The sequence below is a fragment of the Lethenteron reissneri genome, chromosome 2 (assembly GCF_015708825.2).
Source record: "Lethenteron reissneri isolate LAM-NWPU_2019-01 chromosome 2, ASM1570882v1, whole genome shotgun sequence".
Lineage (NCBI taxonomy): Eukaryota > Metazoa > Chordata > Hyperoartia > Petromyzontiformes > Petromyzontidae > Lethenteron > Lethenteron reissneri.
Genome location: NC_083780.1, coordinates 586,844 through 614,002, shown reverse-complemented (window position 1 = coordinate 614,002; position 27,159 = coordinate 586,844). Strand labels below are relative to the sequence as shown.

The 27,159-nt window shown below is 54.4% G+C and overlaps 2 protein-coding genes across 2 annotated transcripts; one reads left to right on the top strand and one right to left on the bottom strand.

Moving 5' to 3' along the window:
• Positions 1 to 1,592: 1,592 nt before the first annotated feature.
• BCAS2 (BCAS2 pre-mRNA processing factor) lies at positions 1,593 to 15,741 on the top strand. The gene is made up of 7 exons (XM_061548110.1): positions 1,593 to 2,081; positions 5,371 to 5,463; positions 8,978 to 9,048; positions 9,397 to 9,558; positions 13,953 to 14,003; positions 14,372 to 14,452; positions 15,191 to 15,741. Exons 1-7 carry the CDS (start codon positions 2,007 to 2,009, stop codon positions 15,396 to 15,398), a joined length of 741 nt encoding a protein of 246 aa, XP_061404094.1. The 5' UTR covers positions 1,593 to 2,006; the 3' UTR covers positions 15,399 to 15,741.
• On the bottom strand, positions 15,742 to 26,576 carry ADO (2-aminoethanethiol dioxygenase). Its single transcript, XM_061548036.1, has 2 exons — positions 26,006 to 26,576; positions 15,742 to 18,348 (listed from the first exon to the last, which is right to left on the bottom strand). The coding sequence occupies exons 1-2, from the start codon at positions 26,555 to 26,557 to the stop codon at positions 17,923 to 17,925; spliced, it is 978 nt and encodes a 325-aa protein (XP_061404020.1). The 5' UTR covers positions 26,558 to 26,576; the 3' UTR covers positions 15,742 to 17,922.
• Between the last annotated feature and the right edge of the window lie 583 nt (positions 26,577 to 27,159).

Here is a 27,159-nt window from a genome sequence, read left to right as displayed (position 1 = left end):
GACTTCTGTGTGATACAGAACATCTTCATAGTCAACATTTAGCTCAGACATAAATGCCTGAAATTGTCTGTGGTTTAGTGCATGAGCTCTAATGAAGTTAACACAAGATACCACAAATTTCATAACAGAGTCCCACTTCAGTGATTTACTACACAGCGCTTGTTGGTGGATGAGGCAGTGTATGGCTATTGGATGAGAATGGTTATGTTTGTCCATCTCTTGGTTAATGCGAGCAATTACTCCTTTCTTAGACCCCACCATGCTCGGAGCACCATCAGTTGTCACACTGGCTAGTTTAGCCCAATTCAGCTCCAAACCATTCACAGTTTGGCAAACCTTTTCATAGAAATCCTCTCCTGTAGTTGTTCCTTTGATGCTTTGCAGTGCAGCAAACTCTTCTGTGACTTCGAAATAGTCATTCGTCCCACGAATAAAAATTAGAAGTTGTGCAGAATCACGAACATCATTGCTTTCGTCGAGTGCCAAGGAAAAATAGGAAAGTTTTTTTGTGGAGTTTTGCAAATGCTGATGCAAATTGTCTCCCATTTCTTCAATCCTCCGTGTAATTGTAGCTCCTGAAAGACTCACTGTACTAAATAAATCGGCCTTATCTGGACACATCTCTTTGGCAACAGAAAGAAGGCATTCTTTAACAAATTCTCCCTCCACGAATGGTCTGCCAGTGCTCGCTATTAGCTTGGCAACTTGAAAACTTGCTTGCAGTGATGAAATATTTAGCTGCTTCTGCTTCACAAAAGTATTTTGCTGAGTTGCTAATGTATTTTTCAGTTTTAATATTTTATCTTTTCTCACTTCTCCGACCAAACAATCATATTTATCTTTATGTTGAGTTTCATAGTGTCGACGTAAATTGTATTCTTTGAACACAGACACTATATTCTGGCATATCAGACACACAGCTCTTTCCTTGTACTGCATGAAAAAGTAATCATAAGTCCACTGTTCTTTGAATATCCTACACTCCGAGTAAATTTTTCTCTTTCTTGACATCATTGTTTCCTAGGGAGTCAAAATTGCTATTAGTAAAATACCAATATATACAGCGCTACAAAAACAATATACCAGCAATAACTTTGCCCACACAGAGACATACAGACTGCACTGCCCATCAATGCAGTCTGATTGGGGGGAACTCCGCCCCCTCTCCCTCTTCCACCAATGACCGTCCTTCTCATGTAGAAAAAAAGTAACAGACAGGCAGCGGCGGCAAAAACACCCGGCGGGCCGGATAAATGTCCTCGGCGGGCCGCATGTGGCCCGCGGGCCGTAGTTTGAGGACCCCTGCACTAATCCATGGATTTGCTGTGCAGTATACATGCAGCAGTAATGCAATGATAATAAAAACGTTCTGAAACAAGGCAAAGGAGCTGTCAGGGCCGACTGTTTCTGGCCTTTTTAAGATGTCGAGACGACGAACTCAGCCTTTATTTCGACTCCAAACTTCCCATAGCAACCGTTGCTGGGGCCCCCGTGGGCCATCCCATAGCAACGGTTGCTGTGGGTCCAGGGGGGTTCCGCCTTGGGAAACAGGAACCGGAAGCCGGAGCCGCCACCTTTAACCCGGAGCCGCTTCTCCGCGCGTGCGAACCGCTCCCGCGTGTTCAGCAATCTCCGTCTCCTCGTCTCTCCGCGTGTCCCCGCGTCTCTCCGCGTGTCCCCGCGTCTCTCCGCGTGTCCCCGCGTCTCTCCGCGTGTCCCCGCGTCTCTCCGCGTGTCCCCGCGTCTCTCCGCGTGTCCCCGCGTCTCTCCGCGTGTCTCCGCGTGTCCCCGCGTTATCCCTGTGTGTCCCCGCGTTATCTCCGCATCTCTCCGCGTGTCCCCACCTCTCTCCGCGTGTCCCCGCGTGTCCCCGTCTCTCTCCGCGTGTCTCCGTCTCTCTCCGCGTGTCCCCGTCTCTCTCCGCGCCTCTCCGCGTGTCCCCGTCTCTCTCCGCGTGTCCCCGTCTCTCTCCGCGTGTCCCCGCGTGTCTCCCGGGTGTCTCCGTCATGGCGGGGGAGGTGGTGGTGGACGCACTGCCCTACTTCGACCAGGGCTACGACGCGCCGGGTGTCCGCGAGGCGGTGAGGCTGGGGGGGGGGGGTGACGTGTCTGGTGTGAGGTGTGCAGTGAGTATTGACGCGGTGTGTAGTGTGGGTGGAGAGTTTTGACGCGGTGTGGTGTGTGTGGTAAGTATTGATGTCGTGTGTGTGTGCGGTAGGCCGTAAGGTGAACTAGGAAAAAGTGGCTAGAAAATGATTTTCGTTCCCACACCTGGGAACTACTTTTTAAATGATTTTTTTCATAGACAAAACCATTTTCGACTTTATGTTAAAAGTTCTCCGCAAAATACCCTGCAGTTTTTTTTCAAAATCCATAAATGTATATAATTGTGAATTGGAAAAAACGAAAATCTTATGCTGTTGGTTTTGTTTGTAACTTTATTTATATACATTTTAGCAACACCAAATATCTCTCAAACTGACACTTATACATGTACCTAAACACTTGAGACAGGTTTTGGTGCATTATATACTCAAGTGTGAATGTAGACCATGAAATATGGCAAATTTGTAGAAAATATGCTTCAACTTCACGGATTGGCACTAAGAAAAATTAAACATAAACATCTTAAATTTAGCAAAACTGTGATGTTTTGTACATCAACATTTTCAATAGGTACTGTGTAATCACAGAAAGATACAAATATAAGCACACTTTGGCCCAAGTTGGCTGAAATGACTCGAAATGCTACACTGTCCCCTTGTTTTGGAATGCTGCCAAAAAAATTTACAATTCTACCACAGATTCTTTACAGCTCAAAATCACCTTAAATTATAACACAGCGCATATTTACTCATCGGTATCATCCCTATCACTAATCAGAGCCATCATCCCATGTAGGTCTTCTTCTGTTTCCTGTCAAACATTGGCACAATTTTGGCACCGACATAAATCAGTACAAGACAGTCTTGCAGACATACAGGAACATCTTCCAGTCTCACATTTGCTATGCTTGCAACTGCAGTGCACTGCCTGAAACACACTTTTAGGGACAGGATTTCTAGTCATCCAGGTCACTGTTAACTCACCATCCTCGAGGTGCCATCCATTGCCAACGGGTGAAGGGGCACACATTATGCCTTTTCAGAGAATGTCTCATTATGGCTGCTTGGTAGTTTGCCCTTTTGCAGTGTTGGTACAGGGCGTCACTTGGAAGGGGCATGGATAGTTCTGGAAAAGCTGACGATGCCAGCACTGCCTAAAGGATATGACACAGTTCCCAAGGAGTAAGACAGAATTTCCCGCAGGTAAATTTTTCTACTTTGACTTATGACGAGTAATCTGGAGAATAGTTTCTTGTCGGCACATAGAATCACTTCCTTGCCTGCTGCAGATTTCTTCTTTGTCTTTGCTTGGTCACTAAAGGTCTTCAGTTTTTGTGTTTTGATGGGAGCAAATATATAACAGTCTTTGGTCCATAAACTCTTTGACAGCATTTTCCCCTTCATCTTCTTGGTTCTTTCGGTAAAGGCACGTAGAAGGGAAGTAATAAAATAATAAAAATAAAACATAATAAAATAAAATATTATATTATTTTATTATATTATATTATTTTATTATGTTTTATTTTTATTATTTTATTACTTCCCTTCTACGTGACTTTACCGAAAGAACCAAGAAGATGAATCCCTGCAGTCACGAAAGCATTTTCCCCCTTTTTCCGGAGCTGCGAGCAAATCCCACATGATTTCTTCAGCTGCTACTGTCCCAGAGCTAAGACACACAATGACATCTTGGTGTGTGTCAAAAGGATTCAGCATGGAATTTAGGGTGGAAATTATGTACTTGTCCGTTTTCTTACAAATTATGCACAAGGTAGAAAGCACAGGACCAGCACAAGTTACTGGCAGGCTGGTCCTGGACCTAAGTTTTTTTGCGGGACAATCAACTGCAGCGATAGTAACGTTACTACCCGATGGCACAGACTGGCCTTGATCTTGAGCTTCAGGACACTGTGTGGCCCGTTTCTCGGCCGCATCCAAGCGCTTTTTGTCAATGAAACGCCTGTAGCAAGTGGAGTGAAACCCAGCGTCTTCGGGAACATTGTCAAACTCGATTTCTAGACAATGTTTGTATGTTTCTGCTATTCTCCGATTCTCACCTTGCAAAAAAAGCCACCGTTTGACGCAGTTTCTGAATGTATCCCACCGTGTCCGTGTAATCCTTTGTTTCTTCTTTCTTTATGGATGTGAGATGCATATAGCATTGTTTAAAATACTTTTTACGGACTTTTGTAGGAGGTCTGGCCGTAATTTCCTCCTCTTCACTACTCGATATTGACAACAAGGGCGCAGGCATCTTGGACTAATGTTTACCTCTCGTCCCAAAAAGCAGCCACCTTATTGGTCTAGCGGGAAGCACGTGACGCAAAGCCTCATCACTGATGATCAAAATATTATTACGCGAGGAAAGAAATATTGCCGACTTTAAACAATAATAAAAAATAAACTGCAGGATTAGACATGGAGAACTTTTATTTTCACGGCCAACAGCAATAGATCTTTTTATTAGAATGAAAATAATTTAGTGCCCCATATATGGGAACGGGATTAAACGTAAAACGTCTTCACCTTACGGCCTACGGGGCGTGTGGCGAGTATTGACGTGGTGTGTGTGTGGTGAGTATTGATGTCGTGTTTGTGCGGTGTGTGTGGTGAGTATTTATGTCGTGTGTGTGTGCGGTGTGTGTGCGGTTCGTGTGGCGAGTATTGACGTGGTGTGTGTGTGTGGTGAGTATTGATGTCGTGTGTGTGTGGTGTGTGTGGTGAGTATTGCCGTGGTGTGTGTGTGGTGTGTGCGGTGAGTATTGATGCGGGGAGTATGTGGTGTGTGTGGTGAGTATTCGTGTCGTGTGTGTGTGGTGAGTATTGATGTCGTGTGTGTGTGATGTGTATGGTGAGTATTGATGTGGTGCGTGTGCGGTGCGTGTGGTGAGTATTGATGTGGGTGCCGTTCGTGTGGTGAGTATTGATGTGGGGCGTGTGCGGGGTGTATGGTGAGTATTTGCGTGGTGTGTGTGGGGAGTATTGATGTGTGTGTGGTGAGTATTGATGTGGTTCGTGTGCGGTGTGTGTGGTGAGTATTGACGCGGTGTGTGTGGTGAGTATGGAGGTGGTGTGTGCGGTGAGTATTGACGTGGTGTGTGCGGCGTGTGCGGTGTGTGGTGAGTATTAACGTGGTGTGCGTGGTGTGTGGTTAGTATTGACGTGGTGTGTGTGGTATGGACGTGGTGTGCGTGCGGTGTTCGGTGAGTATTGACGTGTGTTGTGTGTGGCAAGTATTGATGCGGTGTGTGCGGTTCTGTCGCAGGCCGCTGCGCTCGTGGAGGAGGAGACGCGGCGATACCGCCCGACCAAGAACTACCTGAGCTGCCTCCCCCCTCCCGAGCTGAGCGCATTCGAGGTGATACCTCCAATGACCACACCTCACCACCAACCCCTCTCCACACCTCAGCACTCACCGCACACACCTCGCCTCGCCACACCTCAGCACTCACCGCTAGTCCTCACTGTGTGTCACCGTGCTCACCACACTCACAACACTACACTCAGGTCACCACACAACACAATGCCAAGCAGACTCAGAAGTCAGTTACCAGAGTAAATCACCGATTGAGCTCTACCGCTATTTTTCAAGGGTGACTCGGCCAGCAGACAGACCCGACAGCAGCAAATGTTGCAAATTAATAAATAAACATCTCAAATACTAAAAAGATACAAATAAAGTAATTATAACAAGATGTTACAAATCACTTCCAGTAGTCCCTCTGTTAACGTTTTTAATCCGTTCCATGAAAACTACTGTTAACTGAAATAACTGCCAATCGAATTAACGTATAAGTTGAAAAATAAGTAAAAATCACTGAGTCTGCAAGAGAGCTGTTTCCACTGCCAAAAAATAAAACATAATTTAAGCAAAGCCAGTAAAAGTTTAAACGCTCATAAATAGGTGTCGCTTATTGGCTGAGAGCATGCCTCAGCCCCACTTACGAGTGCTCGGATTGGCCGAAATTGACGCCGGTGCATAACGTAAACATACCGTGAGTCAACATTTTTACGTCAGTTGAAACCATGGGAGGTCCTATGGGAGACGAAATGTTCACCGAAAAACCATTAACCGAAACCGTATTCATTTTAAATGTAATATCACCTCCGCTGAAGGGGGTATCAAACATTGTACACTAAAATAAAATGTAAGACAATAATGTTTAAGTAAAAGCCATGAGAAAATAGTGAGGCTTACACTCCCTTATTAACACCGCCAGTAAGGCATTCCAGATCCTTGGGGTAACCGATGCCACTGTTCACCGAGGGACGACTGTGTCCATTCCAGTGACGTGCGGTGAGGTCAATGGCTGGGGAGGCACTGGCTCGTGTCAGAGCCAGATTCACACACTGAGGGGGGCGTGTCTTCACTGAGGGGGGCGTGGCCTCACTGAGGGGGGCGTGTTAGACACGCCCCCCTCAGTGAGGCAGATGTGATAGCTGCCTCACCTGGTGCTTTTTCATTGCAGTTTCACGACGAGACCAGCGAGCCTAATTATCTTTATACACATATACATGAAATAAGTTACCTGGAGTATGGAAGGCGAGGACATGAAATGAAGGGGTCTACAAACATTACATTGGTGACATACTGAGATAGTAACAGGCACGCGCTTATTGCGCGCGCTCCATCCAGTTACTGAGGGGTTGCGCAAATCAGAGGGGAGGCTGAGCTCGTCGCTGCCTCACCTCTCATCTCTTCCTGTATTTGCAGTGGAGCTCCGTAAATTTGGCGATTTTGACTATAAAAATGATTGGAATCGTACAGAAATTTTAATTGGAGTATGACAGGTGAGGCTCTGCCTCCTCTGCCTCCCCTGACCGCACGTCCCTGAACGTATTCTTTGGTTCTGTTGGTAAAGTCACGTAGATAGAAAAATAATAATAAAGTGAATAAAAAATAAAAATAACACTAATGTAGACTGTCGGCTGGTTCTTAATCGGAGTGAGTATACTGGCAGTCTATAATGTAGACTGTAGCCTGGTTATTACGTTTGGTGAGTGTACCATCAGTCTATAATGTAGACTGTAGCAATGGTTATTAAGCTGGGTGAGTGTACTGGCAGTCTATAATGTAGACTTAATCTTGGTTCTTTCAGTAATAAAAAATAAAATAAACATAAAAAACCACGACATTCCAACGTTGGGCCAACATTGGTATAGGCTGTAACCATTGGGGTAGCCACCTGCCCGGGTTTGACCCACACAGTCCGGAAAAGTGGAATTGTTGTTCGTGCGGCAGTAATTGATTTGTAATGGGATTTGGTACCTGTTTTGTGTTGTACAGCATTACATTGTGTCGGACTGGAATACAGGATACTGCAGTTTTGATAGACCTGGGTTGAGAACCGTGTCCGGGTTTGGTCTACAGTTGTCAAGGTGGTAGACTCTAACTAACCCGTGAGACCAGTGAGCCTAAATATCTTTATACACATATACGTGAAATAAGTTACCTGGAGTATGGAAGACGAGGACATGAAATGAAGGGGTCTACAAACATTACATTGGTGACATACTGAGATAGTAACAGGCACGCGCTTATTGCACGCGCTCCATCCAGTTACTGAGGGGTTGCGCAATCAGAGGGGAGGCTGAGCTCGTCGCTGCCTCACCTCTCGCCTCTTCCTGTATTTGCAGCGGAGCTCTGCAAATTTGGCGATTTTGACTATAAAAATGATTGGAATCGTACAGAAATGACATTTATGACACAGATCAGTGGAAAAATCTGAATATTTATTTTATTTATTCTTTTTTTTTAGTAACAACTATTTTCAATGAAGTATGACAGGTGAGGCTCTGCCTCCCCTGACCGCACGTCCCTGGTCCATTCACACTTGTTTGTATTGTGGTGATCCCGAGAGAAGACACCAGTTGTTTCCAACACTTTAGAGCAGCAGCTACATGAAACACTTTTGAGTGTCTTCTTCCTTGTACGCGCAGCGTGATGTCTGTCGTGGTTATGGCACCTGCTGTGCTTCTGTCAGCGAGCCTTCGATACTTCACGTGACTTCAAAGTGCACCTAGCCTGGCCCGGGCACCGTGGTAACGTCACCGCCACTTAACGACGATTGTTGTATGGTATATGATGTGTTTGAACATTCCACGTAGCTACCCGCAGTTGTTCCCTGCTGTTTCTGGAGGAACCCCAAGGGAGGGGGCAGGGGAGTTCAGTCTTCTGGCACCGCTAAACTAGGTTCAGCCAAGAGATGTGAAAGGTGCCGGCCCCCCTGAGGCCACATGCACACGCTTGGTTTGATCCTTTGGTCGTTTCGTTGAAGGCGGAGGGGTTACCAGACCCTCACACACGTCCAGAGTCACTGTTGGCCTTACCATCAGCCCCACCGAAACAAAGCACCTGCTTGTCATGCCATACAAGGCTTTTGGGTCTTTGTCCCCGTTCTCTATGCGTTGAAGGAACATCTGTGCCATTTTTAAACATTCAGGCTGGCCTGTCTACGGTCCATCTTGGTTTCAATCGGACTGAATTGGGTAATGAGCTAACAGATTCTTGAAAGATCTGAACATAATCCATCAGTGAGTTCCTCCAGCAGGCGAGGTTGCGTTGGCTGGGTAATGTAGCCTCCATGCCCAGCCACCGCATGTCCAAGCGGATTCTGATTGGCCAGATAGAGGGGCACTAATCGAGCATGGCACGGGCTAGAAAAAGAGATGGGCTGATGCGGTACTGGAGGATGTAGAGCTGAGTAGAATTGCCGATGACTGGTACCAGCAGTGTCAAGATTTCCCTCTGTGGAGGAGGCTCGTGAAGGATGGTACTGGACATTTGAAGGCAGTCACCCTCCAGCAATAGCAGAGGGCAGAGGAGTGACGCTCACTAGCGGTGGTGTGTTGTGGTGTGTGATGGCGAGTAGACGGAGATCATGCGTAATGAGTTTGAGCGTCTGGCTGCCCGACAACCCATGGAGCTTCTGAGCATGAAGAGGTGACTTCATAAACGCCATCATCAACGCCATCATCAACGCTATCATCAACGCCATCATCAACACCACCATCGTCAACAACACCATCACAGTACCATTATCATCACCATAACCACCATCATCATCATGACCGTCATCATTATCACCATCATCATCGCCTTCATCACCACCACCATCAACACCGTAACCACCATCTCTTTGTGTCCCCATGTATCTGCGCTTCCCCCCACGTGTCCCTGTGTGTGTTCCCGCACGTGTATATCCCGCGTGTCCTCGCGCGTGTCCCCACTTATCCCAACGTGTCCCCACGTGTCTTCCCACACGTACCCGTTTGTCCCCGCGTGTTCCAGGTACGAGCTGCCCCAGCCCCTGGCGGGCCAGCGGAACGACGTGTCGGCGTGGCAGGACAGCGTCGCCAACTCGTGCGCACAGCTGGAGCACCAGGCCGAGCGCATCCTCAACCTCACGCTGCTCGGCTCGCACGGCACAAACGCGTGGCGCGCGCACACGCAGTACGCTCACAGTGCATGTACACAGTATACGGGACACACGCAGTACGCTCACAGTGCATGTACACAGTATACGGGACACACGCAGTATGCTCAGTGCATGTACACAGTATACGGGACACACGCAGTACGCTCACAGTGCATTACACAGTATACGGGACACACGCAGTACGCTCACAGTGCATGTACACAGTATACGGGACACACGCAGTACGCTCACAGTGCATGTACAGAGTATACGGGACACACGCAGTACGCTCACAGTGCACGTACACAGTATATGGGACACACGCAGTACGCTCACAGTGCATGTACACAGTATACAGGACACACGCAGTACGCTCACAGTGCACGTACACAGTATACGGGACACACGCAGTACGCTCACAGTGCATGTACACAGTATACGGGACACACGCAGTACGCTCACAGTGCACGTACACAGTATACGGGACACACGCAGTACGCTCACAGTGCATGTACACAGTATACGGGACACGCAGTACGCTCACAGTGCATGTACACAGTATACGGGACACACGCAGTACGCTTACATTGCATGTACACAGTATACGGGACACACGCAGTACGCTCACAGTGCACGTACACAGTATACGGGACACACGCAGTACGCTCAGTGCATTACACAGTATACGGGACACACGCAGTACGCTCACAGTGCATGTACACAGTATACGGGACACACGCAGTACGCTCACAGTGCATGTACAGAGTATACGGGACACACGCAGTACGCTCAGTGCATGTACACAGTATACGGGACACACGCAGTACGCTCACAGTGCATGTACACAGTATACGGGACACACGCAGTACGCTCACAGTGCATGTACACAGTATACGGGACACGCAGTACGCTCACAGTGCATGTACACTATGCGGGACACACGCAGTATGCTCACAGTGCACGTACACAGTATACAGGACACACGCAGTACGCTCACAGTGCACGTACACAGTATATGGGACACACGCAGTACGCTCACAGTGCATGTACACAGTATACAGGACACACGCAGTACGCTCACAGTGCATGTACACAGTATACGGGACACGCAGTACGCTCACAGTGCATGTACACTATGCGGGACACACGCAGTATGCTCACAGTGCACGTACACAGTATACAGGACACACGCAGTACGCTCACAGTGCACGTACACAGTATATGGGACACACGCAGTACGCTCACAGTGCACGTACACAGTATACAGGACACACGCAGTACGCTCACAGTGCATGTACACAGTATACAGGACACACGCAGTACGCTCACAGTGCACGTACACAGTATACGGGACACACGCAGTACGCTCACAGTGCATGTACACAGTATACGGGACACACGCAGTACGCTCACAGTGCACGTACACAGTATACGGGACACACGCAGTATGCTCACAGTGCACGTACACAGTATACAGGACACACGCAGTACGCTCACAGTGCATGTACACACTATGCGGGACACACGCAGTATGCTCACAGTGCACGTACACAGTATACAGGACACACGCAGTACGCTCACAGTGCACGTACACAGTATACGGGACACACGCAGTACGCTCACAGTGCATGTACACAGTATACGGGACACACGCAGTACGCTCAGTGCACGTACACAGTATACGGGACACACGCAGTACGCTCACAGTGCACGTACACAGTATACGGGACACACGCAGTACGCTCACAGTGCACGTACACAGTATACGGGACACACGCAGTACGCTCACAGTGCACGTACACAGAATACGGGACACACACAGTACGCTCACAGTGCATGTACACCGTATACGGGACACACGCAGTACGCTCACAGTGCATGTACACAGAATACGGGACACACACAGTACGCTCACAGTGCATGTACACCGTATACGGGACACACGCAGTACGCTCACAGTGCATGTACACAGTATACGGGACACGCAGTATGCTCAGTGCATGTACACAGTAAACGGGACACACGCAGTACGCTCACAGTGCATGTACACAGTATACGGGACACACGCAGTACGCTCACAGTGCATGTACACAGTATACGGGACACACGCAGTACGCTCACAGTGCATGTACACAGTATACGGGACACACGCAGTACGCTCACAGTGCACGTACACAGTATACGGGACACACGCAGTATGCTCACAGTGCACGTACACAGTATACAGGACACACGCAGTACGCTCACAGTGCACGTACACAGTATATGGGATACACGCAGTACGCTCACAGTGCACGTACACAGTATACGGGACACACACAGTACGCTCACAGTGCACGTACACAGTATACGGGACACACACAGTACGCTCACAGTGCACGTACACAGTATACGGGACACGCAGTACGCTCACAGTGCACGTACACAGTATACGGGACACACGCAGTACGCTCACAGTGCATGTACACAGTATACGGGACACACGCAGTACGCTCACAGTGCACGTACACAGTATACGGGACACACGCAGTACGCTCACAGTGCACGTACACAGTATACGGGACACACGCAGTACGCTCACAGTGCACGTACACAGTATACGGGACACACGCAGTACGCTCACAGTGCACGTACACAGTATACGGGACACGCAGTACGCTCACAGTGCACGTACACAGTATACGGGACACGCAGTACGCTCACAGTGCATGTACACAGTATACGGGACACACGCAGTACGCTCACAGTGCACGTACACAGTATACGGGACACACGCAGTACGCTCACAGTGCACGTACACAGTATACGGCACACGCAGTACGCTCACAGTGCACGTACACAGTATACGGGACACACACAGTACGCTCACAGTGCATGTACACAGTATACGGGACACACGCAGTACGCTCACAGTGCATGTACACAGTATACGGGACACACGCAGTACGCTCACAGTGCACGTACACAGTATACGGGACACACGCAGTACGCTCAGTGCATGTACACAGTATACGGGACACACACAGTACGCTCACAGTGCATGTACACAGAATACGGGCACACGCAGTACGCTCACAGTGCACGTACACAGTATACGGGACACACGCAGTACGCTCACAGTGCATGTACACAGTATACGGGACACACGCAGTGTGCTCACAGTGCACGTACACAGTATACGGGACACACGCAGTACGCTCACAGTGCATGTACACAGTATACGGGACACGCAGTACGCTCACAGTGCATGTACACAGTATACGGGACACACGCAGTACGCTTACATTGCATGTACACAGTATACGGGACACACGCAGTACGCTCACAGTGCACGTACACAGTATACGGGACACACGCAGTACGCTCAGTGCATGTACACAGTATACGGGACACACGCAGTTCGTATTAATTACACAGTATGACTGCAGTACACATACACAGTAAGCATGGCACCAACACGTGGCGCGCACACGCAATATGCGTGCAGTACACATACACAGTATGCACGCAGTACGCACACGGCACCAACGCATAGTGCGCACACAGTACGCACACAGTACGCACACAGTACGCATGCAGTATATAAACTGGACATGCACGCAGTATACACACACGCATTACTAAGTACACACATAAGATACACAGTATATAAATGCAGTACGCAGTACACACGGCCCCAACGTGTATCACACTCATGCAGTATACGCAGCACTCGCATAGTACGCACGTGCAGTACAGGACGAGGTGTATTCTTAGGTTTTTTCGGTAAAGTCACGTAGGTAAAACATTAAAATTAATGAAAGTACAATAAAATAAAAATCACGATGTTTCGGAGGCAACACAAGTCTCCGTCATCAGGTGGGACCGTCACAGCCAGATTTGCTGCATCAAGTGAGGCAATGATTCAAGATGTAATCCCTTAAAAGCAAGTTGAGGGGGGAGGAGAGGGGGGGGAGCTTATCAGAATGTGGTAGCCAATGAATGGAACGTATCGGGAGGGAGGGGGGCGGGGCTCAAAGGCGGCACGAAGTGCCACGTTCCATTAATTGGCTACCACATTCTGATAAGCTCCCCCCCTCTCCTCCCCCGTCAACTTGCTTTTAAGGGATTACATCTTGAATCATTGCCTCACTTGATGCAGCAAATCTGGCTGTGACGGTCCCACCTGATGACGGAGACTTGTGTTGCCTCCGAAACGTCGTGATTTTTATTTTATTTTACTTTCATTAATTTTAATGTTTTACCTACGTGACTTTACCGAAAAAACCTAAGAATATGAATCCTTGCAGTCACGAAAGCTTCAAATCTAGAATTAAGGACGAGGTGTGTGGTGTGTGTACACGGTCTGGTATGTGTACAAAGGGTGTGGCTGGGATGTGACTTGGGTGTGCAGTGTGTGGTACATGCTGGGGTGTCTGGTGTGTTTTAGGTTTCTGTCTCAAATGGCTGAGCAAGCACAGAAGGAGCTGCAGAAACTGAGGTCAGTAGTTAGGGTAACACATTTACATCGCGTGTGTTTACACCTGTGTGTGTGTAGGTAGCGGATAGTACTGCAGCAGGTAGTGCGCTGCGCTATGAACCCGACGACCCGAGTTCGATTCTCACTCTCGATTATCTGAATCGGTCCTGGGCCTTCCCTAAATTGACTTGGCCTCAGATGAGTACCTGGTGCGATGTGTAAACATTTCCACTGGGGAGACAAAGGCGGCCGAGCGTGGTGCTGGTCACCCATCCCTTTGTGTGCCGTGTCCTTGATAGGTACTCGTGAACAGCACTTGCCCCAACAGTCAGTGTAGGCTACACGGGGGATCTTTGACTGTGTGTTCATGAACCCATGTGTGTGAGCAGGAAGGACATCCAGGACATAAACTGGCAACGCAAGAGCGAGCAGCTGAGCACCGGGGTGGAGCTACGGAGGATGGAGACACAGTACAACTTGCCCATCACCACACCCTCACCACAACTCACCATACCCTCACCACACCCACACCAAAAGCCATCCTTACCCACACCTCACACATCTGGTGGTTGTTCTTGAGGTGGTTGTGCCGTGGCTTCTAGTGGTTCGTGCTAAGTGGTTTATTGCTGTTGCCGACAGTTCTTGTGGTCACTGGCGGAGCCAGTTGGGGGGAGGTGGGGTGGCACGTTGCCCCCCCAATGATCCGATCGAAATCCATAATTTCGATCGGATCATTGGGGTTTATTAGTAATAAATCGGCATTTTGCAACCCCCACTGTCACTGTGTAGCATATTACGTGCCAGGGACTCTATGAGATGATAGGACAGTAGTCGAGTCCATAATTGGCAATAAGTAACGGCAAAGCAGTTATAAGTGACTCAGAATTGTGCGCAGCTGCGTATACAGGGCACGACTTCCCTGAAGGCATTCACCTTCAGCGAGCGCGATGCCGATCACACCCCGCGGTTCGAATTCGACCCTCGATCGATGGCTGCGCCATCGCCGCACACGCGTCGAATAAAAAGCAAGGGACAAGTCCTTACTAACAACTCCTCTATCAGTTTTCATTGCTGGAGGGGGGTTGTCCCCCCTACCTGAAAATCCTGGCTCCGCTATTGGTTGTGGGGTTGTTGCTGATGGTGGCTACTGATGGTGGTTGTAGTGGTTACTGATGGTGATTGTTGCTGATGGTGTTGTGGTGGTGCAGGTGGGCGACCCTGGTGAGCAAGAATTATGAGATTGAGCGAGCGGTGCTGCAGCTTGAGGCGGAGGTCGCCTCGCTCAAACAAAAACAACCGCAACAAGCACCGCAACAAGCACCGCAACAAGCACCGCAACAAGCACCGCAACAAGCACCGCAACAAGCACCGCAACCACAAGGCGAGGAGGAGGAAGAGGAGAAGATGGCACCCTGACCCCTTCATGACAACCACGCTCATACACCATGGCAACCAAGCAACACCCACACACGACCCACTGTGTCTGTGATAACCATGCAACACCCTGTCGCCGTGGCACGTGCACAACACCGAGACGTCACTGTGACCAGACAAAGTGCACACACCCTGTTGTCACCATGATAATCGCACATCACCTCGATGTCTCCATGACAACCACACAACACCCACATACCGTTGTCACTGTGGCAACCACACAACACCCCAAATTTACCGCACAGCCACACATCAACCATCATGGGGCGGTCCCCCCCCCCTTGCCATCACGCCGTCACCGCACCAGAATAAACACTGACACTCATCGAGTTCTCTCCAGATTTTATTGTGGTCGCGGTCGGCATCAAACGTGTCTCTGGTCACGGCCACCGTGAACCTCCAACCAATGTCCGACGTTTCTTTGTGCGTGTTGGGAGCTCGACGAGACATGGGGGACGCGGCCGTCCGCTTGGCGCAAGTTTGGGCATCCAGTCGCCACGCACATCACCTTCCCCGGAAAGGTCACGCTGATGTGCGAGTGTTTGGCTAGCGGAGAACCGTAGCAGCAGTCGCCATTCCCCACCAAGTAGCAGTGACATCACCATAGCGGTTGTGCCAGGCTAGGTGTACCTTGAGGCTACCAAAGTATTGAGGGCTCGGTGGTCGGTCTCCAGACAGTCCTGGGTGCCATGGGTTGACAGATGACTGGCAGATGCACCACCTGTGCGCCCTACTGCGCCAACTTGCTGAGTTTTATCCTGCTGGTGTGTCGCTCATTGTTGTGAGCGTTGCTTGTCTGTCCTCCACTGTTCTTGGAGGGCGACTGCTTCCAGCTCCCCAGTAGCGTCATTCACGAACCTCCTCCACAGAGGCTGATCTTGAGACTACTGGTACCAGTCATCGGCAAATCCATTCAACTGTATATCCTCCAGTACCACATCAGCCCCCTCATCTGGCCAAACAAGCTATTTGGGCATGTGGTGGCTGGGCATGGAGGCTACGTGACCCAGCCAAGGCAGCCTTGCCTGCCGGAGGAGCTCACTGACGGGACTGTCCAGATCTTTCAAGGATCTGTGAACTCACACAATCCAGTGTGCTTAAACCCAGGATAGATCATAAGCAGGTCAGCCTGAATGTTTATAACCGGCACAGATGTTCATTCAAAGGGATCCATGTTTTGCAACCATAGAGAGGGGAGGGCATAACTGTCTGAGAAGACCTACAGCTAAGTGTGGAGTGATAGACCAGGTTGATTCCACACAGTGTCACACAGCTGATGAAAAGAGAATGTCGCTCAACGGATGTGTAGCAAGATCTCTGCTGCAAAACCAGAATTAGTCATAAGCACACTGTGTATGAAAACGTTTCCACAACTGCCCCATCATGGGGAGTGGAGTAGGTGGAGTGTTTGACGAAACAAAATACCCAGGAAGGTGATTTGTTGGGCTGATGGCAATGCCCCCCACCTTTTAGTAGCACGCTCCAGGTTCAGCAGCAGAGCGTCCAACTCCAACAAGTCAATCGCAATTACCAGTTCATCAGCATACATTACATGGTTGATTACACCTGGCCATCGATCAGCCTCCCATTGTATCTGTACCTGATGGAAATTCCTCTGGTACAGCCATGTAAAGCGTCTGGAACTATTTGGTCACAGATGTTAAATAGTGTACACAGCCATACTCACACTTATCAAAGACCCCCAAAGTATTTAACTCGCTGTTGGGGCAAGTGCTGTTAGGAGAGCACCCATTAAGGCCAGCATGGCACACGAGGGGGTGGGTGTCCCGGCTGCCTTTGTCTTCTCAGTGGTGATGTTTAGACACCGCACCAGGTACTCATTTAATGACGAGTTGACCTAGGGGAGGCCCAGGACTGGTTAAAATATTTGCCACTCATTCGTCATGAGCAGGAATTAAACTCTGGTCACCAGGTTCATAGTGCAGTGTGCAAACCACTGTCCCACCACTCCCCACACCTCGCACACTAATTTATGTACATTTACAGAGATATAAATAAGTGCTAATTAATTACAAGGGCAATAATGATAAGGAACTGGTTTCGGGTTAATTCAAAATATATTTGTCACACTTGATTATTCTGATTCATGTGTGTTTAGTTATAGATATGTAGATTCTATACGACATTCTGCAAGTGTTACAATTTGGAAGCATTGATTCAGTTCAAGCAGACTGGACCGGTTTCGACATGCAGTGTCTCATCAGCAGAGCCAGGCTCGCTTGAACCAATGCTGGTGATCTGCCGGATGTTTATAGGCACGGACCCTCTCTGTTAGACGTGGGCCCTATTTCTACGCAGAACACTAGTACACACACAGTGATAACTATTGATTCCTTTACCTTGCAGATTAACTTCAATGTCGATTCTTCACTCGGCCAATGGCAACTGAAAAATCACGACATCTAACCTTAACTCATTATCACCATCGTCGCCATCTCACAGAGTCCTCTCACTGCCGATCCTCGGCAAGTGATCCTCGGTGAGCCTAGATGACCGGCGGGCCCGGATAATCCTGCGACCCGCACCAAAACTCAGCTGGCTGCGGAATCTCCAGCAACCAGCAGGACTCCCCTACATCATCCTCATCACCACCACCACCATGGTCGTCGTCGTTGCTGCCATCATCACGGTGGTGGAGCGGCGCGGTGGACTGCGGGGGGAGGAGGCCGCGCCCCGGCGTGGCGGTGGCCGGCACGAGCGGGCGGTAGTAGTGGCAGTCGCGGCCCGTGTCCGGGGAGTAGGGGGGCGCCAGGATGTCGAGGAAGGCAGCCGGGCCACCGACGGCGTCCACGCGGTGCAGGTTGCCGCGGTGTGGCGTGAGCAGGCGGCAGGGCGCCAGCGCGGAGAGGCGCTGCTGCCCGTGGTAGCGCGACGCACGCACGAGGGGCCGCTGCCACGCGCGCAGTGGCGGCTGTGGGGGGGGGGGGGGCACAGCGCGAAATGTGAAGTCTCAATGAGTCACAGCACCGCACAGAGGATGTCACCCATTGCCATTAGCTTCAATGCTGCACTTTGTTTTCTGTTGTCATCGTGGTGGCCCGGGTCACCCTTGCGAATGCGACTCCTGTCCTGGTTTTTCGAATTCTCACCGGGTTACACAGCGCGGATTTGAATGAAAGTCACCGTTGACCAAGACACCGATCACGCGCTTATGGGTCTCTGTGCGAGTCTGCGTCTCAAAACTCTGGGGCTCCATCATTCTCAGGCAGCATGCCGGGTACCTACCACGAATCGTCCCGTGGCTCACTTACACACTCACCTCCCTCCCTCCCCAACTCACCCACTCACCTTCCTCCCCCACTCACCTCCCTCCCTCACCACTCACCTCCCTCACCACTCACCTCCCTCACCACTCACCTCCCTCACCACTCACCTCCCTCCCTCACCCACTCACCTCCCTCCCTACCTCACCAACTCACCTCCCTCCCTCACCAACTCACCCACTCACCTCCCACCGACTTCGCTCACCCATTCACCTCCCTCCCTCACCACTCACCTCCCTCCCTCACCACTCACCTCCCTCACCACTCACCTCCCTCACCACTCACCTCCTTCACCACTCACCTCCCTCACCACTCACCTGCCTCACCCACTCACTCACCTCCCTCCCTCACCCACTCACTCACCTCCCTCCCTCACTCACCTCCCTCACCACTCACCTCCTTCAACACTCATCTCCCTCACCACTCACCTCCCTCACCACTCACTCACCTCCCTTCCTCACCCACTCACTCACCTCACCACTCACCTCCCTCCCTCACCACTCACCTCCCTCACCACTCACCTCCCTCACCCACTCACTCACCTCCCTCCCTCACCACTCACCTCCCTCCCTCACCACTCACCTCCCTCCCTCACCACTCACCTCCCTCACACTCACCTCCCTCACTCACCACTCACCTCCCTCACCACTCACCTCCCTCACCTCACCTCCCTCCCTCACCACTCACCTCCCTCACCTCCCTCACCACTCACCTCCCTCACCACTCACCTCCCTCCCTCCCTCACCACTCACCTCCCTCACCACTCACCTCCCTCACCACTCACCTCCCTCCCTCACCCACTCACCTCCCTCACCACTCACCTCCCTCACCACTCACCTCCCTCACTCACCACTCACCTCCCTCACCACTCACCTCCCTCACCACTCACCTCCCTCCCTCACCACTCACCTCCCTCACCACTCACCTCCCTCACTCACCACTCACCTCCCTCACCACTCACCTCCCTCACCACTCACCTCCTTCACCACTCACCTCCTTCACCACTCACCTCCCTCACCACTCACTTCCCTCACCACTCACCTCCCTCACCACTCACCTCCCTCACCACTCACTCACCTCCCTCCCTCACCCACTCACTCACCTCCCTCCCTCACCACTCACCTCCCTCACCACTCACCTCCCTCCCCTCACCACTCACCTCACCCACTCACTCACCTCCGTCCCTCACCCACTCACCTCCCTCCCTCACCACTCACCTCCCTCACCACTCACCTCCCTCCCTCACCACTCACCTCCCTCAACCACTCACCTCCCTCACCACTCACCTCCCTCACTCACCACTCACCTCCCTCACCACTCACCTCCCTCCCTCACCACTCACCTCCCTCCCTCACCACTCACCTCCCTCAACCACTCACCTCCCTCACCACTCACCTCCCTCCCTCACCACTCACCTCCCTCACCACTCACCTCCCTCCCTCACCACTCACCTCCCTCACCACTCACCTCCCTCCCTCACCACTCACCTCCCTCCCTCACCACTCACCTCCCTCGACCACTCACCTCCCTCACCACTCACCTCCCTCACCACTCACCTCCCTCACCACTCACCTCCCTCACCACTCACCTCCCTCCCTCACCACTCACCTCCCTCCCTCACCACTCACCTCCCTCACCACTCACCTTCCTAACCACTCACCTCCCTCACCACTCACCTCCCTCCCTCACCACTCACCTCCCTCACCACTCACCTCCCTCCCTCACCACTCACCTCCCTCCCTCTCCACTCACCTCCCTCCCTCACCACTCACCTCCCTCACCACTCACCTCCCTCACCACCCTGACCACTCACCTCCCTCCCTCACCACTCACCTCCCTCACCACTCACCTTCCTCACCACTCACCTCCCTCCCTCACCACTCACCTCCCTCCCTCACCACTCACCTCCCTCACCACTCACCTCCCTCACCACTCACCTCCCTCTCCACTCACCTCCCTCCCTCACCCACTCACCTCCCTCACCACCCTGACCACTCACCTCCCTCCCTCACCACTCACCTCCCTCACCACTCACCTCCCTCTCCACTCACCTCCCTCACCACCCTGACCACTCACCTCCCTCACCACTCACCTCCCTCCCTCACCACTCACCTTCCTCACCACTCACCTCCCTCCCTCACCACTCACCTCCCTCCCTCACCACTCACCTCCCTCACCACTCCCTCCTCACACCACTCACCTCCCTCCCTCACCACTCACCTCCCTCACCACTCACCTCCCTCACCACTCACCTCCCTCCCTCACCACTTACCTCCCTCACCACTCACCTCCCTCACTCACCACTCACCTCCCTCACTCACCACTCACCTCCCTCACCACTCACCTCCCTCCACCTCCCGCTCACCTCCCGCTCACCTCCATCACCACTCACCTCCTCCCTCACCACTCACCTCCCTCACCACTCACCTCCCTCACCACTCACCTCCCTCACCACTCACCTCCCTCACCACTGACCTCATTCTCCACTCAACTCCCTCCCTCACCCACTCACCTCCCTCACCACCCTGACCACTCACCTCCCTCCCTCACCACTCACCTCCCTCACCACTCACCTCCCTCCCTCACCACTCACCTCCCTCCCTCACCACTCACCTCCCTCAACCACTCACCTCCCTCACCACTCACCTCCCTCCCTCACCACTCACCTCCCTCCCTCACCACTCACCTCCCTCACCACTCACCTCCCTCACCACTCACCTCCCTCACCACTCACCTCCCTCCCTCACCACTCACCTCCCTCACCACTCACCTCCCTCACCACTCACCTCCCTCACCACTCACCTCCCTCACCACTCACCTCCCTCACCACTCACCTCCCTCCCTCACCACTCACCTCCCTCTCCACTCACCTCCCTCCCTCACCACTCACCTCCCTCACCACTCACCTTCCTAACCACTCACCTCCCTCACCACTCACCTCCCTCCCTCACCACTCACCTCCCTCACCACTCACCTCCCTCACCACTCACCTCCCTCCCTCACCACTCACCTCCCTCCCTCTCCACTCACCTCCCTCCCTCACCACTCACCTCCCTCACCACTCACCTCCCTCACCACCCTCACCACTCACCTCCCTCCCTCACCACTCACCTCCCTCACCACTCACCTTCCTCACCACTCACCTCCCTCCCTCACCACTCACCTCCCTCCCTCACCACTCACCTCCCTCACCACTCACCTCCCTCACCACTCACCTCCCTCTCCACTCACCTCCCTCCCTCACCCACTCACCTCCCTCACCACCCTGACCACTCACCTCCCTCCCTCACCACTCACCTCCCTCACCACTCACCTCCCTCTCCACTCACCTCCCTCACCACCCTGACCACTCACCTCCCTCACCACTCACCTCCCTCCCTCACCACTCACCTTCCTCACCACTCACCTCCCTCCCTCACCACTCACCTCCCTCCCTCACCACTCACCTCCCTCACCACTCGCCTTCCTCACCACTCACCTCCCTCCCTCACCACTCACCTCCCTCACCACTCACCTCCCTCACCACTCACCTCCCTCCCTCACCACTTACCTCCCTCACCACTCACCTCCCTCACCACTCACCTCCCTCACTCACCACTCACCTCCCTCACTCACCACTCACCTCCCTCACCACTCACCTCCCTCCACCTCCCGCTCACCTCCCGCTCACCTCCATCACCACTCACCTCCCTCCCTCACCACTCACCTCCCTCACCACTCACCTCCCTCACCACTCACCTCCCTCACCACTCACCTCCCTCACCACTCACCTCATTCTCCACTCAACTCCCTCCCTCACCCACTCACCTCCCTCACCACCCTGACCACTCACCTCCCTCCCTCACCACTCACCTCCCTCACCACTCACCTCCCTCACCACTCACCTCCCTCTCCACTCACCTCCCTCTCCACTCACCTCCCTCACCACCCTGACCACTCACCTCCCTCACCACTCACCTCCCTCTCCACTCACCTCCCTCACCACCCTGACCACTCACCTCCCTCACCACTCACCTCCCTCCCTCACCACTCACCTTCCTCACCACTCACCTCCCTCACCACTCACCTCCCTCACCACTCACCTCCCTCCCTCACCACTCACCTCCCTCACCACTCACCTCCCTCACCACTCACCTCCCTCACCACTCACCTCCCTCACCACTCACCTCCCTCACCACTCACCTCATTCTCCACTCAACTCCCTCCCTCACCCACTCACCTCCCTCACCACCCTGACCACTCACCTCCCTCCCTCACCACTCACCTCCCTCTCCACTCACCTCCCTCTCCACTCACCTCCCTCACCACCCTGACCACTCACCTCCCTCACCACCCTGACCACTCACCTCCCTCACCACTCACCTCCCTCACCACTCACCTCCCTCCCTCACCACTCACCTCCCTCTCCACCCTGACCACTCACCTCCCTCACCACTCACCTCCCTCACCACTCACCTCCCTCCCTCTCCACTCACCTCCCTCACCACCCTGACCACTCACCTCCCTCACCACCCTGACCACTCACCTCCCTCACCACTCACCTCCCTCACCACTCACCTCCCTCACCACTCACCTCCCTCACCACTCACCTCCCTCTCCACTCACCTCCCTCCCTCACCACTCACCTCCCTCACCACTCACCTCCCTCCCTCACCACTCACCTCCTCCCTCACCACTCACCTCCTCAACCACTCACCTCCCTCACCACTCACCTCCCTCACCACTCACCTCCCTCACCACTCACCTCCCTCACCACTCACCTCCCTCACCACTCACCTCCCTCACCACTCACCTCCCTCCCTCACCACTCACCTCCCTCACCACTCACCTCCCTCACCACTCACCTCCCTCTCCACTCACCTCCCTCCCTCACCACTCACCTCCCTCACCACTCACCTCCCTCCCTCACCACTCACCTCCCTCCCTCACCACTCACCTCCCTCAACCACTCACCTCCCTCACCACTCACCTCCCTCACCACTCACCTCCCTCACCACTCACCTCCCTCACACTCACCTCCCCCTCACCACTCACCTCCCTCCCTCACCACTCACCTCCCTCACCACTCACCTCCCTCCCTCACCACTCACCTCCTCCCTCACCACTCACCTCCCTCACCACTCACCTCCCTCACCACTCACCTCCCTCCCTCACCACTCACCTCCCTCACCACTCACCTCCCTCACCACTCACCTCCCTCACCACTCAACTCCCTCCCTCACCACTCACCTCCCCCTCACCCATCACCTCCTCACCACTCACCTCCCTCACCACTCACCTCCCTCACCACTCACCTCCCTCACCACTACCTCCCTCACCACTCACCTCCCTCACCACTCACCTCCCTCACCACTCACCTCCCTCCCTCACCACTCACCTCCCTCTCCACTCACCTCCCTCCCTCACCACTCACCTCCCTCTCCACTCACCTTCCTAACCACTCACCTCCCTCACCACTCACCTCCCTCCCTCACCACTCACCTCCCTCACCACTCACCTCCCTCCCTCACCACTCACCTCCCTCCCTCTCCACTCACCCTCCCTCCCTCACCACTCACCTCCCTCACCACTCACCTCCCTCACCACCCTGACCACTCACCTCCCTCCCTCACCACTCACCTCCCTCACCACTCACCTTCCTCACCACTCACCTCCCTCCCTCACCACTCACCTCCCTCCCTCACCACTCACCTCCCTCACCACTCACCTCCCTCACCACTCACCTCCCTCCCTCACCCACTCACCTCCCTCACCACCCTGACCACTCACCTCCCTCCCTCACCACTCACCTCCCTCACCCCTCACCTCCCTCTCCACTCACCTCCCTCACCACCCTGACCACTCACCTCCCTCACCACTCACCTCCCTCCCTCACCACTCACCTTCCTCACCACTCACCTCCCTCCCTCACCACTCACCTCCCTCCCTCACCACTCACCTCCCTCACCACTCGCCTTCCTCACCACTCACCTCCCTCCCTCACCACTCACCTCCCTCACCACTCACCTCCCTCACCACTCACCTCCCTCCCTCACCACTTACCTCCCTCACCACTCACCTCCCTCACCACTCACCTCCCTCACTCACCACTCACCTCCCTCACTCACCACTCACCTCCCTCACCACTCACCTCCCTCCACCTCCCGCTCACCTCCCGCTCACCTCCATCCCACTCACCTCCCTCCCTCACCACTCACCTCCCTCACCACTCACCTCCCTCACCACTCACCTCCCTCACCACTCACCTCCCTCACCACTCACCTCATTCTCCACTCAACTCCCTCCTCACCCACTCACCTCCCTCACCACCCTGACCACTCACCTCCCTCCCTCACCACTCACCTCCCTCACCACTCACCTCCCTCACCACTCACCTCCCTCTCCACTCACCTCCCTCTCCACTCACCTCCCTCACCACCCTGACCACTCACCTCCCTCACCACTCATCTCCCTCACCACTCACCTCCCTCACCACTCACCTCCCTCTCCACTCACCTCCCTCACCACCCTGACCACTCACCTCCCTCACCACTCACCTCCCTCCCTCACCACTCACCTCCCTCCCTCACCACTCACCTTCCTCACCACTCACCTCCCTCACCACTCACCTCCCTCACCACTCACCTCCCTCCCTCACCACTCACCTCCCTCACCACTCACCTCCTCACCACTCACCTCCCTCACCACTCACCTCAAGGCCTCACCACTCACCTCCCTCACCACTCACCTCATTCTCCACTCAACTCCCTCCCTCACCCACTCACCTCCCTCACCACCCTGACCACTCACCTCCCTCCCTCACCACTCACCTCCCTCTCCACTCACCTCCCTCTCCACTCACCTCCCTCACCACCCTGACCACTCACCTCCTTCACCACCCTGACCACTCACCTCCCTCACCACTCACCTCCCTCACCACTCACCTCCCTCCCTCACCACTCACCTCCCTCACCACTCACCTCCCTCTCCACTCACCTCCCTCACCACTCACCTCCCTCACCACTCACCTCCCTCACCACTCACCTCCCTCTCCACTCACCTCCCTCCCTCACCACTCACCTCCCTCACCACTCACCTCCCTCACCACTCCCCTCCCTCACCACTCACCTCCCTCACCACTCACCTCCCTCCCTCACCCCGCCCCGTGATCCCGTCCCCACTGCCGCTCAACCCCTCAACTCGAGGACCCCGGGAGGACCCCATCCACAGCCTCCAGCACTGCCCGCGGGCCCCCTCTGAGAGCCGCCCCGCGGGGGGCCGAAGGGGCCCCCTTTGTCTTCCCCCCGCGCCCCGCGCGGTCGTCACCTTGAACTCGGGGGGCGCGGGGTCCGCGGCGGCGCGGCTCCCCGCGGGCTCCCGCCGGGGCCCCCGGTCCCACTCGCTGAGCCGCAGCTCCCCGTAGAGGACCTTGAGCAGGCCGTGCATGCCCGGGTGGTCGTGCAGCGGGATTGAGGCCCCCGCCCGCAGCACGAAGATCCCCATGGAGAAGTGGACCCCCTCGGCGATCTCCATGTAGCTCACGGGGGGTGGCCCGAACCCCCCGGACATCGAGTACCCACCGCCGTCGTCCTCATCCTCATCGACTCCGTCTCCTCCCTTCCCGGGCGCCACGTTCACGTCCTCGGGCCGCACCGCGTCCAGGAGGGCGCGCAGGGCCGCGAGGTTCTCGGCGAAGGCCGCGGGGTCCGAGCCCCGGGCCGCCGCCGCCCTCCCCGAGGGTTTGCTGAAGGTTCTCAGCGCCTGCCGGAAGATCCCCTTCACCGCGCTGCCCGCCATGGCCGCCACGACTCCCAACTCCTCCTCGCCGCCGCCGCCGCCTCCTCCTCCTCGCCGCCTGCTGCTGCTGCTGCCCGCCATGCGAGCTGCAGGACGGGGCCAGCTGGGGGGGGGGGCGTGTGACCCCCGTGTCGCCATGTTGGGTAGGGAGACAACAGCGCTCATGCCATGCCGGCGGGTGCGCAGAGCACCCGGCGGGTGCGCAGAGCACCCGGCGGGTGCGCAGAGCACCCGGCGGGTGCGCAGAGCACCCGGCGGGTGCGCAGAGCACCCGCGGGTGCGCAGAGCACCCGGCGGTTGCGCAGAGCACCCGCGGGTGCGCAGAGCACCCGGCGGTGCGCAGAGCACCCGGCGGGTGCGCAGAGCACCCGGCGGGTGCGCAGAGCACCCGGCGGGTGCGCAGAGCACCCGGCTGTTCGCAGAGCACCCGGCGGGTGCGCAGAGCACCCGGCGGGTGCGCAGAGCACCCGCGGGTGCGCAGAGCACCCGGCGGGTGCGCAGAGCACCCGGCGGGTGCGCAGAGCACCCGGCGGTGCGCAGAGCACCCGGCGGGTGCGCAGAGCACCCGGCGTGTCGCAGAGCACCCGGCGGGTGCGCAGAGCACCCGGGGCGTGCGCAGCACCCGGCGGGTGCGCAGAGCACCCGGCGGGTGCGCAGAGCACCGGCGGGTGCGCAGAGCACCC

Bases quoted from the DNA above. Each gene is read 5' to 3' on its own strand.
- ADO (XM_061548036.1), bottom strand. From the start codon at position 26,557: ATGGCGGGCAGCAGCAGCAGCAGGCGGCGAGGAGGAGGAGGCGGCGGC. The intron at 18,349-26,005 runs GTGACGACCGCG...CCCCCCCCACAG, and splicing joins CCGCGCCCCCCGAGTTCAAG to CCGCCACTGCGCGCGTGGCA.
- BCAS2 (XM_061548110.1), top strand. From the start codon at position 2,007: ATGGCGGGGGAGGTGGTGGTGGACGCACTGCCCTACTTCGACCAGGGC. The intron at 2,082-5,370 runs GTGAGGCTGGGG...GTTCTGTCGCAG, and splicing joins CGCCGGGTGTCCGCGAGGCG to GCCGCTGCGCTCGTGGAGGA. The intron at 9,559-13,952 runs GTACGCTCACAG...GGTGTGTTTTAG, and splicing joins GCGTGGCGCGCGCACACGCA to GTTTCTGTCTCAAATGGCTG.